Source organism: Telopea speciosissima, chromosome 1 (genome assembly GCF_018873765.1).
Source record: "Telopea speciosissima isolate NSW1024214 ecotype Mountain lineage chromosome 1, Tspe_v1, whole genome shotgun sequence".
NCBI lineage: Eukaryota > Viridiplantae > Streptophyta > Magnoliopsida > Proteales > Proteaceae > Telopea > Telopea speciosissima.
In genome coordinates, this window is record NC_057916.1 from 73,721,232 (window position 1) to 73,735,197 (window position 13,966).

Genomic DNA, 13,966 nt, shown 5'->3' on the forward strand with positions numbered 1-13,966 from the left:
TCTCTAACCAAGTTCGAACTTTTAAGATGGAAACTTTACATGATATTAGAAGGGTTTTTACCATATCCACGTGTCCACAATACGTACTGGTGCAACACCGGCAAGAGAGTATTGGGATTTTAATCCCACATTAGCTACTAATTAGCCTACAGACCATTTTATACATCTGAGAATCCCTCCACCTACCAAGTTCATATTTTTAGGATGAAAAAAACTTAACAGGAAACAGTACTTATAAAATTATAATTTAAAATTTCTACTAAAAAAAACATTGATTACAAGTTACAACAAAATTTTTTCTTAATTAGATATTGCCCCCATGGAAACCTAGAAAGTTCATTGATATGCATTGACTGTACATTATGCCGGCTTTATTTGTCATACATACATATATACATACATATAACATATACATAAAGTGATACCGACATAAATACATTAAATTGTGACATGAAGAAGTATGGATGATCCACATGCAGGGGCAGTAGGGTAGAGCCAACATCCAATAAATTCCTTGAAAGGGATATTGAGATTTTAAGGCTCCAACCGATCAATTCCATTGAATGGATTGGTGATTGTTTCTTTTTTCTTGACTGTATTGCTAAACTCTAAAATCTTCATCATGTATTTATGGTTCTTCATATGGTGGTATGCAGAAATGTAGTTGGGGATACTTAAAGTTGTGTATTTGTTGTGGTACCATAAACTTTTTGAATTTCGTGTAGAGTTAGGTTTTGGAAGGGATATTTTGCATTTTTTTGTATGCAAGTAAGTAATTAGAAACAAAATAAATGTTCATATCTAAGTCCCACCAAAATGTTTGTATTACAAGGGATATCCACTCTCACTTTTCAAACAAAATGTTGGAATCTTCTAATGCACAATTGATTTTTTTTTTTTTTTTTGGTGAATAAAATTGGTATGTTAAATCTCATAGTTTAGCAATTTGGGCTCTTAAGTTTCAATTTTTTTTAAAAAAATAATAAGTTAATGAGGAAAGTTGTTTGGCATACTGATACTAGAAAATGGACTTCGTGGTCTGAAGTCATCCACAATGGAGAAAGAATAAGTATTCTCCTCTATTGAACGAAGTTGTCGAAATACCCCTCAAGTCTCATACAACTTTGTCACCAGTATTCTTATACTTTTACTCTGTCGACCAGAGAAATTCTCCCCAAATTTTAATTGTAAAGTAAAAACAAACTGACATTATCAGAGCAAACTCAATTTGCAGAAAGGGGGGGGGGGGGGGATGGGAATCCTCTTATCCAAAACTTGGAATCTAAGAGCCCAAATTGGAGTTCAGACTCCAAACAGTGCAACCTCAGTGGTCAGTACACATTGCAGCGAAATGGGATGAGTTTAAATGGGTGAGCTTCATTTGGAAGGGGTAAGGGTGTGAAAATAGAACCCGAATCGAAAAAATTGAGCATATCGAATTGAAAAACATGAATAGAACTAGGTCAAATAGACAGTCAAGAATGATTGAATGGACCGAAAAACTGGAATACTGTTAAAACTATTTGATTTTTTTATGTTATTTTAGAGAAAAAGAACATTACTTGATCGTGTGGTTCCTATGCCCAGACACAGAGTACATGATAGTACCACCTTACCCTCCATAAATAAAAAATTGCATCTATGTTGATGCCGCTTCATAATACTCTCATTAACCCCATGCTGGTGCAGACACTACACCACTAGACAACGATCTCTTGCCCATCCAAAGTCCATAGTAAAAAAAAAAAAACAGTAGATCTTAAGAGGAGAGTTATAAGTTACTGTGGGGAAGTGCATTGGTATTTTTGTTTTGGACCATTTGGGGTTAAAAGCTTATGTCACAGTTTATGCAGACCTATTTATTAGTAGTATCTGTTAATAATATTCATCCATTGATTTGAATATTCCAGTCCAGTTCTGTCCAGTCCAGTCTAGTCTTGTCTAGTCATCTTAAACTGTCACTACTGGACTACTGGAGACAGTGAGGGACAAAATAAGTGTCAAAGGGCCAGCAGACATGTCATCTTTGTAGGACCCATGGGTATACATGCGAATCTCATCTCTATCTCATACCTGGGACTGAGTTGGCAACTCAAAATTGATCCATTTCACTTTCTTAAGCCCAATGGGCAAAGCTTTGCTTCTAAGGCGCCAGAAAGAAAAATTAAAGAAACTAAAGAGATCCCACAGCCCAGCCCCACAGCCACAATGGGTAGCGACCCTTTATAGAGTTTAGGGCAAAGAAAGTCTGATAAGTGTGATAATAGAAGGATACAGCACATTTGATAAGGACGAGAGCATCAGTCGTGGCCAAATAAAAACTTCCAAGACATTTTAGCCCTTATACCTTCCACTCGGACCGAGTTGATTGGCCGTATTGGACTCGGTGAAACAACACTAATAGGTCGTTCAATATAGAGTAGTAATTCCGAGTCAAATAAACCAACACGATTGGACTGGAGTTTGGGGACTGTTTGAGGGATAGAAAGGAGTCAGGACTCAGGACTCAGGAGGATTCAATTGGAAACGGGACTATATCAGGACTCAGGACTCTGGAAAAGGGTGGCAGTGAGCAGTGAACCTGTGAGTGATTCCCTCTCTCTCTCTCTTTCTTGCTAAAGGTCAAGAGTGCCACTTGTGTTTCAACTTCAAGAGAGGAGTCAGACTCACCCCTTTTCCCCAAAGGTGGTGGCCGGCGATGTCCGTAACTCACTCCTCTGCTTCTGTCCGCACCAGTCCTACTCCTCCGTCCTCACTCGCATACAAAAAGGGGGAAAGAAATTTAGGATAGTAAGGTAATTTAGTAAGGGAGAGGAATTTATTTACTCATATACTTTGTAATCACACAAACTACACACCAATCCCAAAAGGATAATCGACTTTTAGGATCGAAGAATGGCGGATTTACCTGTATATTGGTAGCACGAGAGAGTGTGAGAGGATTTGTACCAGCATCAGTGTCGACATCATTTTAATAATTATAATTAGGGAAAAAAAACTGTGTCCAAGAATGTGGTCTACGCCAACAATCCCATATATGTATTTCTCCTCCTCAAAACAAGGGGGTATGGATGTTTTTTCATATGAGGAGTAGAAATATATGGAGTGCTGGCGTATGCCACACTCTTGGACAGAAAACTACTTCTCTAATAAGTACTCGTGAAACCCTTTTGACAACTAAGCTTTTTGGTAGGCATGGTTGAAAGAACTGGAATTGGATTGTTGATACTAACCGTATTGGATCAGAATTGATCTATTCTGAATTTCTTATTCAATTCTTATTCCAGCCACTTCAAATTGGCTGATTCATATTTGATTTCTAGGGTTCCGATCCATTCCCGATGAATCAAAATTCGAATTCATGAAGATTGGTTCCATTTACTTGAACCATGGTTGTGGAGTTTTCAATGGATACAATTAGTGGGAAGAACACAATTTTCGTTTGGATATATATATTAAAAAAAAATTTAAATAACAAAAAAAAAAAAAAAAAAAAAACGTTTAATAACATTCATAACATTCATGATAGAGCTTATCCTGACCTTACTTTTCCTGGTTGGGATAATTTTTGCAATGTAATTGAAGTAGAGAAGCTACTAATTTGATGATTTTTGTTATACAATTCCTCATATTTATTTGCATAGTCCAAATAAGTGAGTTTGGCTCCTCTGCACACACATATAGGTGCACGTACATATGCGCAGGCAACCACCTATCTTATTTTTTGTCATTTAAAGGGGAGGAGGGGTATTTATGAAAACAAAATAAACATGTGATTGACTTTGAGACGTACGTTCACTTGCACGTACATGCAGATAATCCGTTATCCATATAAATAGGGCTTTTTCTGTTGCCAACCATGATTTTTTTTCAATAATTCTCATGAAAAAAAAAACATGATGGTTTTACCTCGTGAAAGTGTGATACGATAATTGTAACCATTGATTGGGTGTTTTAATGGTTGAACAAATAGGATATACAATTGAACCCAACCAAGATTTATCCCAACTAAATGGAGTTGGCTACAACTCACAACCATACTTTTTATAAGTTCTAAGCTATGCATGTCTTCCCTCACTTCTTGAAACATTTTAGGTTTACCCTTGACTCTTTCAACTCATTCAATTTGAATTAAATCACCCCTTTGTACTGAAGCATTCAAAGATGTTTGTTACAGATCTCCATGCCACCTCAGTTAACTTTCACACAACTTATCATAAATTGGAGTTACTCCTACAACAATAACATCATAGCCTTATTGAAACTTAGTGGGATTGGCTACATGGATCCTAGAAAAGACGGTAGAATAATAATAAAGAAGTAAAAGGGGGGGGGGGGGGAACACAAACTCGACACTAACTTTAAGACATCGACAATAGCTACATACCGCTTCTAACAGTCCAACATTCTAGTCTAGGCCTCGAAATGAAGTGTAATACAGAAAACAACATCACATCATCATAGTCCAACTAAATAGGGTCAATTACATTGATCTTTGTTCTCCAATCCACTCTATTTGAGATCATACTAGGGACAAGGCCTAAGCTAAGCATGTCTTTCTTCACCATTTTTCCTATGGTTATCTTAGGTCTGCCCCCAGTTCTTTTAGTTCCCGCAATCAGGGTTAGGTCACTCCTCTGTATTGGGGCAACTGAAGGTCTTCATTGAACATATCCATACCACCTCAAACGACTCTCTCTAAGTTTATCTTGTATAGGAACTACTCCCAACTTAGCCCTAGTATGGTCATTTTTTATTCTACCCTTTCTAGTTTTCTCACACATCTTCATCTCTGTAATACCCAGTTCATGTAAATGGTACTTCTTCACAGCTCAACATTCCACCCCACACATCATAGTTGGTCTAATAATAGTCCTATAAAAATTTTCTTTAAGCTTTAAAAGGATACGCCAATCATACAGAACTCCAGTCGCACTTCTCCACTTAAGCTACCCTATTTTAATCCTTTGGGAAACATTGTCATCTATGTCGCCCTCGATGTTTTCAATTGATCCCAGATACCTAAAGGGATCACTTTGCGGGATTTCCCTCATCGATATTCGTCATCTTATTATTCGTCCCAGAGTTGCTAAAGTTACACACCATATATTCGGTCTTAGTTCTACTTATCTTCAAACATTTTGATTCCAATGTTGTTCTCTATAGTTCCACTTTGGTGTTAATCCCTGCTTTTGTCTCATCTACCAAAACAATATTGCCGGCAAAGATCATACACCATGGGACCTCATCTTGTATGTCTCTGGTTAAGTCATCCATGATAAGTGCCAACAAATATGGGCTTAAGGCTGATCCTTAGTGTAACCAGATTGAGATTGGGAATTCACTGCCTTGCCCCCGTTGTTCTAACGCTGGTTACCACATCAACAAACATATCTTTAATTATGTCAACATATTTACAAAACACCTTTCTCTTCTCTAAAATACTCTAGATTTGCTCTCTTGAGACTTTGTCGTAGGTTTTTTCTATATAAAAATCTTTTTTTTCCTTCTCTATATCTTTCCATGAGTCTCCGCAATTAGTAACTTGCCTCCATTGAGGATTTTCTTGGTATAAATCCGAATTGGTTTGTCGAAATAGTAATCTCCTTTCTCAAGTGAGTTTCAATAACCTTCTCCCATAACTTCATCACATGACTCATTAACATTATACCTCTATAGTTATTACAATTCTGAATATCTCTTTTGTTTTTATAAATTGGGACCATAAAGTTTCTCCTCCATTCATCCGGCATTTTCCTAGTGGTCATAATCTTGTTAACAACTTGGTTAATCAAGACAAACCATAAAGTCCTACGTTCTTCTACACCTCAATTGGGATCTCGTTCGGGCCTGGAGCTTTGCTTACTTTCATCTTTCTCATCGTTTCTTTTATCTCTGACATCATATCCTAATTTTACGTACATATATCTACGTGAAGAGCTATCCTTAAGAATGACGTTTTCTGTAGCCCTAACACTTGTGAATCGTTATCGTCTCCTGTTATAGCACGGTACTGTAACGTATTGTGCGGCGCTGCACATGCCATGTGGCACAGCAGGCCCCACATGGTGCATATGGCCTGTGCAGTTGCCGTACGATGCGTTACAGCATCGTGTTGTAACAGGAGAGGATAAAAATTGAACAGTCGTGTAGTCTTCATTACGGTTTCCTTAGAAGTACTATTTCCATTTCTCTTCAATGTCCTCATCCTTTATAAGTACTTTGCTATCCTCACTTTCAATACATCGAGCATGGTCTAAATCACTCATCATCAAAGTTACCCCTAAAAATTAACTATATTTTGTTCATTATTTATTTTATAATTTTATTACTCAGCCATCTCTACATCTTTATTTTAGTTATACTAAGTTTATTTTGTGTTGTTTCTTCATTACCCAACATGCAATTCTATACACTATTGCTGATCAAATAATTGTGTTATAAATTTTTCCTTTGATTTTAAAAGAATACGACACGATCATACAATACTTAAGATGTACCTCACCATTTCATCTATTCTATTCTAATTCTTTTTTCAACGTTATCTTCTATTTCATGTTCTTTATTTATGATTGAACTTAACTACTTAAAATTTTCACATTGATAGAAATTATTTATTTCAATATTCCAAAAATACCCCTCCGTTTTCAGGAGGGAACAGGCCACCAAGGAGAAAGGGTCATCGGGATGAAGCTGAAGATGGTAAAGCTGTGACCTGTGGGCCCCTAACATGACAGTTGTTGTCTTTAAATCTACCTGTCATCCAATAACGCGGAAATCAATGGCATCTTTGGCATGGCGCTTCTCCCACCCAGTCCCCAGTGTCCCAATGTCCAAACAATAAAACAAACAAATGCCCATTTCACATTCATTCATTCATTTAATTAAGTTTTAAAAACTTAATTTCTAGGGGAAAAAACGACACTTTTTCTCTTCCCAAACACCAATTTCACTTTCTCTCTCTCCTCTGCTCTGAGTGTGTCTGTCTATATATAAGGAAATGGGGAAGAACACTTTTCTACTCAGCCAACAAACTAACATGCGCCGGGGCTGTGTACATAGTCGGTGGCCGGCGCCACCGGTATCGTCGGCGCTTCTTCTCCCCTTCGCCGCCGCTTCTCTCCTCTTCCTTATCCTCTTCATTAATGCCAGTCCGGTCGCCGGGTGGCGTCCATGGCCAAATCAACAAGCAAACACCTTAGCCAACACCACGGCTGACCTTGTTGAGTTCGGTGGCTCCAAGAAGTACGAAGGCTCCTCCGAGTTCGTTCACCTCAGGTACCACATGGGTCCTGTCCTTACCAACACCATCACCGTCCACACTATCTGGTATGGCCGATGGCGTAAATCCCAAAAACGCATCATCCGTGGCTTCCTCAACTCCATCTCCGCCGCCCATTCCAAGCACCCTTCCGTAGCCGGGTGGTGGAAAACGGTCCAACTCTACACCGACCAGACCGGAGCCAACATCAGCCACCATGTCCGCCTCGGAGAAGAGAAGAACGACCGTTTCTACTCCCACGGCAAGGTTTTCACTCGTCTTTCCCTCCAATCTATCATCAAAAGCGCCATCACCGCCAGAACCAGACCCTTACCAATCAACCCAAAGAGCGGTCTCTACCTGCTCTTCACATCCGACGATGTTCAGGTACAAGAGTTCTGCGGCCAGATTTGTGGTTTCCATTACTTCACTTTCCCTTCAATCGTTGGCTACACGTTGCCTTTCGCCTGGGTGGGCAACTCGGCCACCCAATGCCCAGGTGTGTGCGCGTACCCATTTGCGGTGCCGTCGTACATTCCGGGGTTGAAGCCGGTGAGATCACCAAATAGTGATGTGGGTGTGGACGGGATGATAAGTGTGATAGCCCATGAGATAGCGGAACTATCGACGAACCCTTTGGTGAACGCTTGGTATGCAGGGCAAGACCCAACTTTTCCGACGGAGATCGCCGATCTTTGTGAGGGGATTTACGGTACTGGAGGTGGAGGATCTTATACAGGGCAGATGCTGGAGGGAGAAGACGGAGCTACATACAACATGAATGGTGTGAGGAGAAGGTTTTTGGTTCAGTGGGTGTGGAACCCAGTTCTGAATTATTGCTCTGGCCCAAATGCACTCGATCAGTAATAGCAGTAAGTCAGGACAGTTCAGTAGGTATTACTACTTACTACTATTATTGCTACTGTAGTTTAGTAATGGTGGAATTGTTGTGGTAGTGTGGTACTCTGGTAGTGATTCAAATTTCAAAAACTACCACACAGGAAAAAAAAAGAAGAGAAGAGTTGAAGAAGAAGATTTGGGGTTTATGAGAATTGTGCGACAGGGGATGTTGATCAGTGGGGGGGGGGGGGGGTGTTAAGGAAGAAATGGGTTAGAGGTGTGAAAAATGTAATAAACATCTAGTGCTGTTGTTGTACAAAGAAAGTGGATTTGGTTTCTTTTCTTTAGCAGTTTTAGACATTGAGGGGATATTTGGGTATAGGCTTAAACTTGTTGCTTTTTTTTCGCGCCTTTTTTTTTTTTTATTATTTTGGTTTGGTTTGTTTTCTTATGGGAAGTCGGATTTTGGTTGTTGAGTTGAGACTTGAGACTTGAGTGTTAGGTATTTTTGGAGTTTTCGTGGGAGTTCAACGTTAAAATCTTCAGAACTCTAGAAGCTCCTCCATTCCCGTCCCGGCCCAGTTTCCCGTGCCTGTAATAAGGGGGTGGACTCCACCTGGTAGGGTGTTCGGACAGGGGTAGGGTGGTCAGTGTGCCCCCTTTATAGAGGCATTAGGAAACTGGGCCGGGAAGGGAACTGGAGGGAATAAAGATCTGTTGAATTGCCTTTGTCCTCCTCACCCCAGCGGCCCAACCTCCCTCCGAGCTAGGATCATGTGAACGTACGAGAATGGTTTATGGTCGTTCAGATAGAATCCATATGTGGGTCCCACAAAGTGGATTCCATCTGAACGGCTGAGTCGTTCTTGTACGTTCACATGTGTCCAACTCCTTCCCTGTCCCTGCCTCTGTCCCATCCCCGTCCCTGCCTCTGTCCCACAGTGGATTTCATCTGAACGGTTGTGAGTGGTATTTGAACGTGAGCCCAACTCCTTCTCCCTCTCTCCCTTTTTCTTTTTTGGTCTGGTTTTGGGCAAATTTCGCGGACACTCTAATATTCAAGATGTCACGGGCGTACCAATCTTTGGAAAAATATCACAGACTATCCTTACTTTATGTTTTTATTTCAACTTAGTCCACTCTGCAGTTAAATGGCCGTTAATTTTTTTATAATGGCGAAATTACCCTTACCCTTACCACAAGGTGAACTTCACATTATACCCTTAAGGTTAAATCCCTAATATCCCAAATCTAGATTTTCTTCATCGTTTTGGCTGGTCTTAAGGTGGAAGAAGCAAGAACAGAGAATTCCTCCACCTGCAATAGATGCCATTATTGACCGATTTTCATGTTCTGAGGCGTGAGAAGGAAGAGCATCCACACCGTAAAAAAAAAAAATTTGTTCCAAATGTTTCCCAATCCCCGGAATCTTCCGACTTGAAAGCTTCTCATGCCGGAGCTTGGGACGAAGATGGTGCGGCACCAAGACGTCACCGACGTATGCGCCGTCATTCCTGAACAGGTCCACCATCTCCAAACCATGCGATCCCCTTAGTTCTTGGTACGAGTCTTCCCTCAAATCCATCTGCAAAATTTTTTATTCCCCCCTCACCTGCCCTTTTCGGTAAATTTTCTGTAGTGGAAGTTGAATCATGGAAACGTCTTGCCGTCGCTGAAACGGACTCGCTTCAGAGATTTTCGAGTTAAGGCCTTCTTCAATCATAGTGAAGAGCCGATTCTTAAAGAGCAGAGATCCACTCGCTTCTTCCTGTGGTTCGCTTCAGTTTCCCTCCGATAATCTCCAATCATCCGGTACTTCATTAGGTTCTCCGACATCAATTTCTGTTTTCTTCTCTGAACCATCGAGAATGATGGGGACTGGAGTGTTTTTAAATATCTTAGACGGTGATGTCTTCAAGTACTACTCCGATGGTGAGTGGAAAAAATCATCTTCAGGGAAGTCTATTTCGATTATCAACCCTACCACAAGAAAGACTCATTACAAGATTCAAGGTAATTTACTTGCTAAACTTTACTTTTGATCATTTTGGGTTGATTTTTTCATTTTAATTCTCCATCATTTGGTGCTGACGTTTGGTGGATTGTGGTAATGTGATGAAATTTCTCCTCCCCTGAGGTTTTTTTTTTAGTTCTAAAAAATTGAAGGTTTTGGGTTGTCGTTCAGGTTTGATTTGCATTTGTTCTTTCTTTATTCGCTGGAAGCTTAAGTTTGAGATTTTTACTAGAGATTTCAACGTATCAGTGACTGTACTTAATTGATTGTTGGTCTGCCTCCACTTTGGGTTACTCGAGTGGCATCGTTGCTGGGATGGCTCCTAAGTCTCGCCTCGCCGCTTACAAGGTCTATTGGATTGATGGTTGTTACGACTCCAACATCCTTGCTGCATTCAACGCCGCTGTGTCTGCCGTTTCTTGTTGTGGTTGCTCCTTCAATTTGCTGTCTTTTTGGCCTAGAGAAGCTTGCCGGAGATGGAGTTTCTGCAGGACTCCAACGGTTTGAAGAGGGAAGAAGATAATGAAAGGTTTTCATTTAAATAACTAAAACGTTAAAATGGATATTTCAACTTAAGGTGCTAACTGTGCTTAACCTCAGGGGAAAGGTTGCCATTTTGACCAAGTTTGGTAAGTCCGTGACATATTGAATACTTAGATGGGGTGTCTGTGAAATTCGCCCTCAGTTTTTTGACCTTCGTTTCAATAGAACAAAGAAATTAGAAAGTAAAAATGTAAAAGGTAAACTTCTTTAAAATCATGGGTGAAGAGAGACCTTTATCCCCTGAGGTTCGCTAACCGGTACGGTTGTGTGGTTCTTCTCATAGGGGTAGGGGTGTCAATACCCAATCCGAACCGGTGAAACCGGCCCGAACTAGCCCAAACGAGCTCGGACCACACCGGACCGAACTCTTAATGGTTTGGTTCGGTTTGTGGATCCATAAAGGCAAACGGTTTGGTTTGGTTTGGGCTAGCCCGACGGTGCACCGGTAGTCTGAACCGTTAGGCCCGAACCCAAATCGAACCGACCTAACCCGATAAATGAGTAAATCACTAAATGCCTAATGCCCCACTGCCCCTTAAATGTGTTGTGATAGTTTCTCACTTTATCTCATATTCTTTGTTAGTGATTACCCAACCAATTGTATCCATAGGCCATAGGACATAGGATACAAAGACGCATTGTATTTAAAATATTTTATGTACTTAAAAGAGAAAGAGAAGAAAAATTAGCACTAACAGGACCTTACTAGTTATATAAAACCGATACCAAAACGAATCCAAACCGATATCAACCCGTTATCATAAACCGAAACCGACACGAAATCAAACCGCACCGAAATTGAAACCGCACCGAAACCGAATATTTCTTAATGGTTTGGTTTCGATTTCTATAAAAGTCACACCGAAGCCAAAAAGCCTGAACTGAAACCGGCCCGAACCGGCCCGTTGACACCCCTACATAGGGGGGTTGAACTGACCATTTCATCCCCTGACCGAACACATTGCCCGGGGTAGGATTCAGTCCCTTTTATTAGAAGCACTAAGGAACCATACCAGGCAGGGGAACTGTAGGTGATAAAAATTCGGGTGAAGAGATTCATGGTCATAATCTCCTTCCCCCTATTGGGTGCAGTTCCAAACGAGCCCTTAGTGTCTGTATTTAATGGAAAAAAATGATGGAATCTCTTTCACCGTGGAACCTTGCACTCTACCCGCAAGACACCAAACAATAGAACTAGTAGTTACTTCATGTGGAATCCATCATATGAGACCCACTTAAGTGGATTCTATGTGTGCAACTCTGAGTGTACTATAAGGGTGTTAAATGGTCCGATTTGATTTAAATGGTTTAATTAAATGATCTTAATTTTGAAATCAAAACTGAACCATTTATTAAACATATTATGATTTCGATTTTAAACGGTTTGATTTGTTTTGGTAAATGGTTTTTGTTTTATTTTGGCACATTTATGTATATGTAGGAGTGTTAGACAGTCTGATTCGATTTAAACAATTTAATTAAACGCTCTCAAATTTTGAAACATTACTGAACCATTTATTATACGGTTTCACTATTTTGCTTTAAACGGTTCGGTTCAATTTAATTTTGACACCCTTAGCGTACGAGAATGGGAGCCAAAATTTGGGGGGGGGGGGGGGAAGGTTCCTTTGAATAGTTTCGCTGTTGGAACAGGGTGTTATGGAAACCCTAAAAATTGTGGTGGAGGGGTAATCAAGACATTTTAAAGGGAAGGATGAACACTGATCTAGGTGAGGGGACGGGGTGTCTGCAAATTTGCCAAATAAAAACAAGCTGGGATCCCATTCTTGTACGAAAACGTGTGTGAGCCGCCCAGATGGCATCCAACATGTGGGACCTGATCTAGGTAAGGAGAAGGAGAAACAGAGACAGACACTTGAGTGGTAGATCATTGCCTCCATTACTAGAATCATCCATCCGACTTCCGAGGCACTCAGATCAAGTTGCTATGAGATAATAAGAAAGAATCAGCTATGAGGGACTCTGTAAAATTTATCTCAATGGGTATACAAAACATGTGTTATAAATTCTGTTACAAATTTATAAATTGGTTTTTTAGGTGTTACTATGCCTAGTGAAGTATAATGTTTCACTATTTGCCACCTGATAGTAATTTAGTATATAATTTTAGTGCAAGGAAAATTGCTCAAATTCTTCGAAGTTTTAATAAATTACTAAAATGCCATCAAATGGTGATTTATATAAAATACAAAATATCATCTTTTGTAACCTTAATTACTTCTACACATTTTAAGCTGAAATTGTACCAATTAGATTCTTGTCTAGTCTTTTATCAGATGAACTAACCCATGTACTATAATGCAGCAAATAATTAAATATTGATCAAATGTTCTCTGCGGGCTGCGCAAAGATACATGGGGGTGGGCAAAATGACCACCCTACCCCTCTTGAATGGTAGCAATACCCAGCCCATGTGTCTGGGCGCACGTTGCACCGCGGCATAGAGAACATTAGCCCTTAAATGCTATACTTCAATAGGCATAGTGACGGGAAAGAAAACCCTAGAAAGAAATTCAAAACTAGAAAAATAAGGAGAGAGAGAAGTGTTTGGTAATAGGAAGAAAAATACTTTTTTTCTTTCGAAAAGCAATCCGAATAATAATATAAAGATCAATCAATAAATACAATAACAATCCTTATACTCTATTGTTAATAAAAGTTGGGAAATGTTTTATTGGGTTAATTAATTGAACGTTGGAATGTTGCTCTCAACTCTATCCAGTCCCCTTATCATAATGAGCACAACCCTAAATTGCTTAATGGCCCAAAGCCCCTAAAATCAGCAGTTGGGGAATATGGGCGAGAGAGAGAGAGAGTGTGTTTGTGTGTGTATGTGTGCATTTTACAACCACGATAAGTTGACCCTTACGTAAATTTATAATTAGGGAAGTAGTTTTCAGTGCAGGAGTGTGGCTTACATCAGCACTCCCATGTGTCTATTTTTCTCCTCCTCAAAATAAGGGGGCAAAGGTGTCTTTTCATATGAGGAGAGAGATAGACTCATGGGAGTACTGGCGTAGGCCACACCTCCGGACAGAGAACTTTCTCCCTTATAATTATTATGGGGTGTTGTTCTCTGTGCCGCAGCGCAAGCTACGTCCAGGCACAAGGGGGGTGGGCGCAATGATCATCCTACCCCCTGAGTGGCAGACCTATGTACCTGGACACACCCTGCACTGCGGCATAAAGAACATTCTCCCAATTATTATTTATTATTTTCAACCACCATCATTCTAGTTTCCACTACTCCAGACTCCAGTGCCCACTCCACTACCAATTTGGATCCT

The 13,966-nt window shown here is 40.1% G+C and overlaps 1 protein-coding gene across 1 annotated transcript; it reads left to right on the forward strand.

Annotated features, from left to right (window-relative positions):
- Window positions 1–7,014: 7,014 nt before the first annotated feature.
- On the forward strand, window positions 7,015–8,156 carry LOC122648004 (protein EXORDIUM-like 3). Its single transcript, XM_043841288.1, has one exon. The coding sequence runs from the start codon at window positions 7,040–7,042 to the stop codon at window positions 8,126–8,128; it is 1,089 nt and encodes a 362-aa protein (XP_043697223.1). The 5' UTR covers window positions 7,015–7,039; the 3' UTR covers window positions 8,129–8,156.
- Window positions 8,157–13,966: the final 5,810 nt, after the last annotated feature.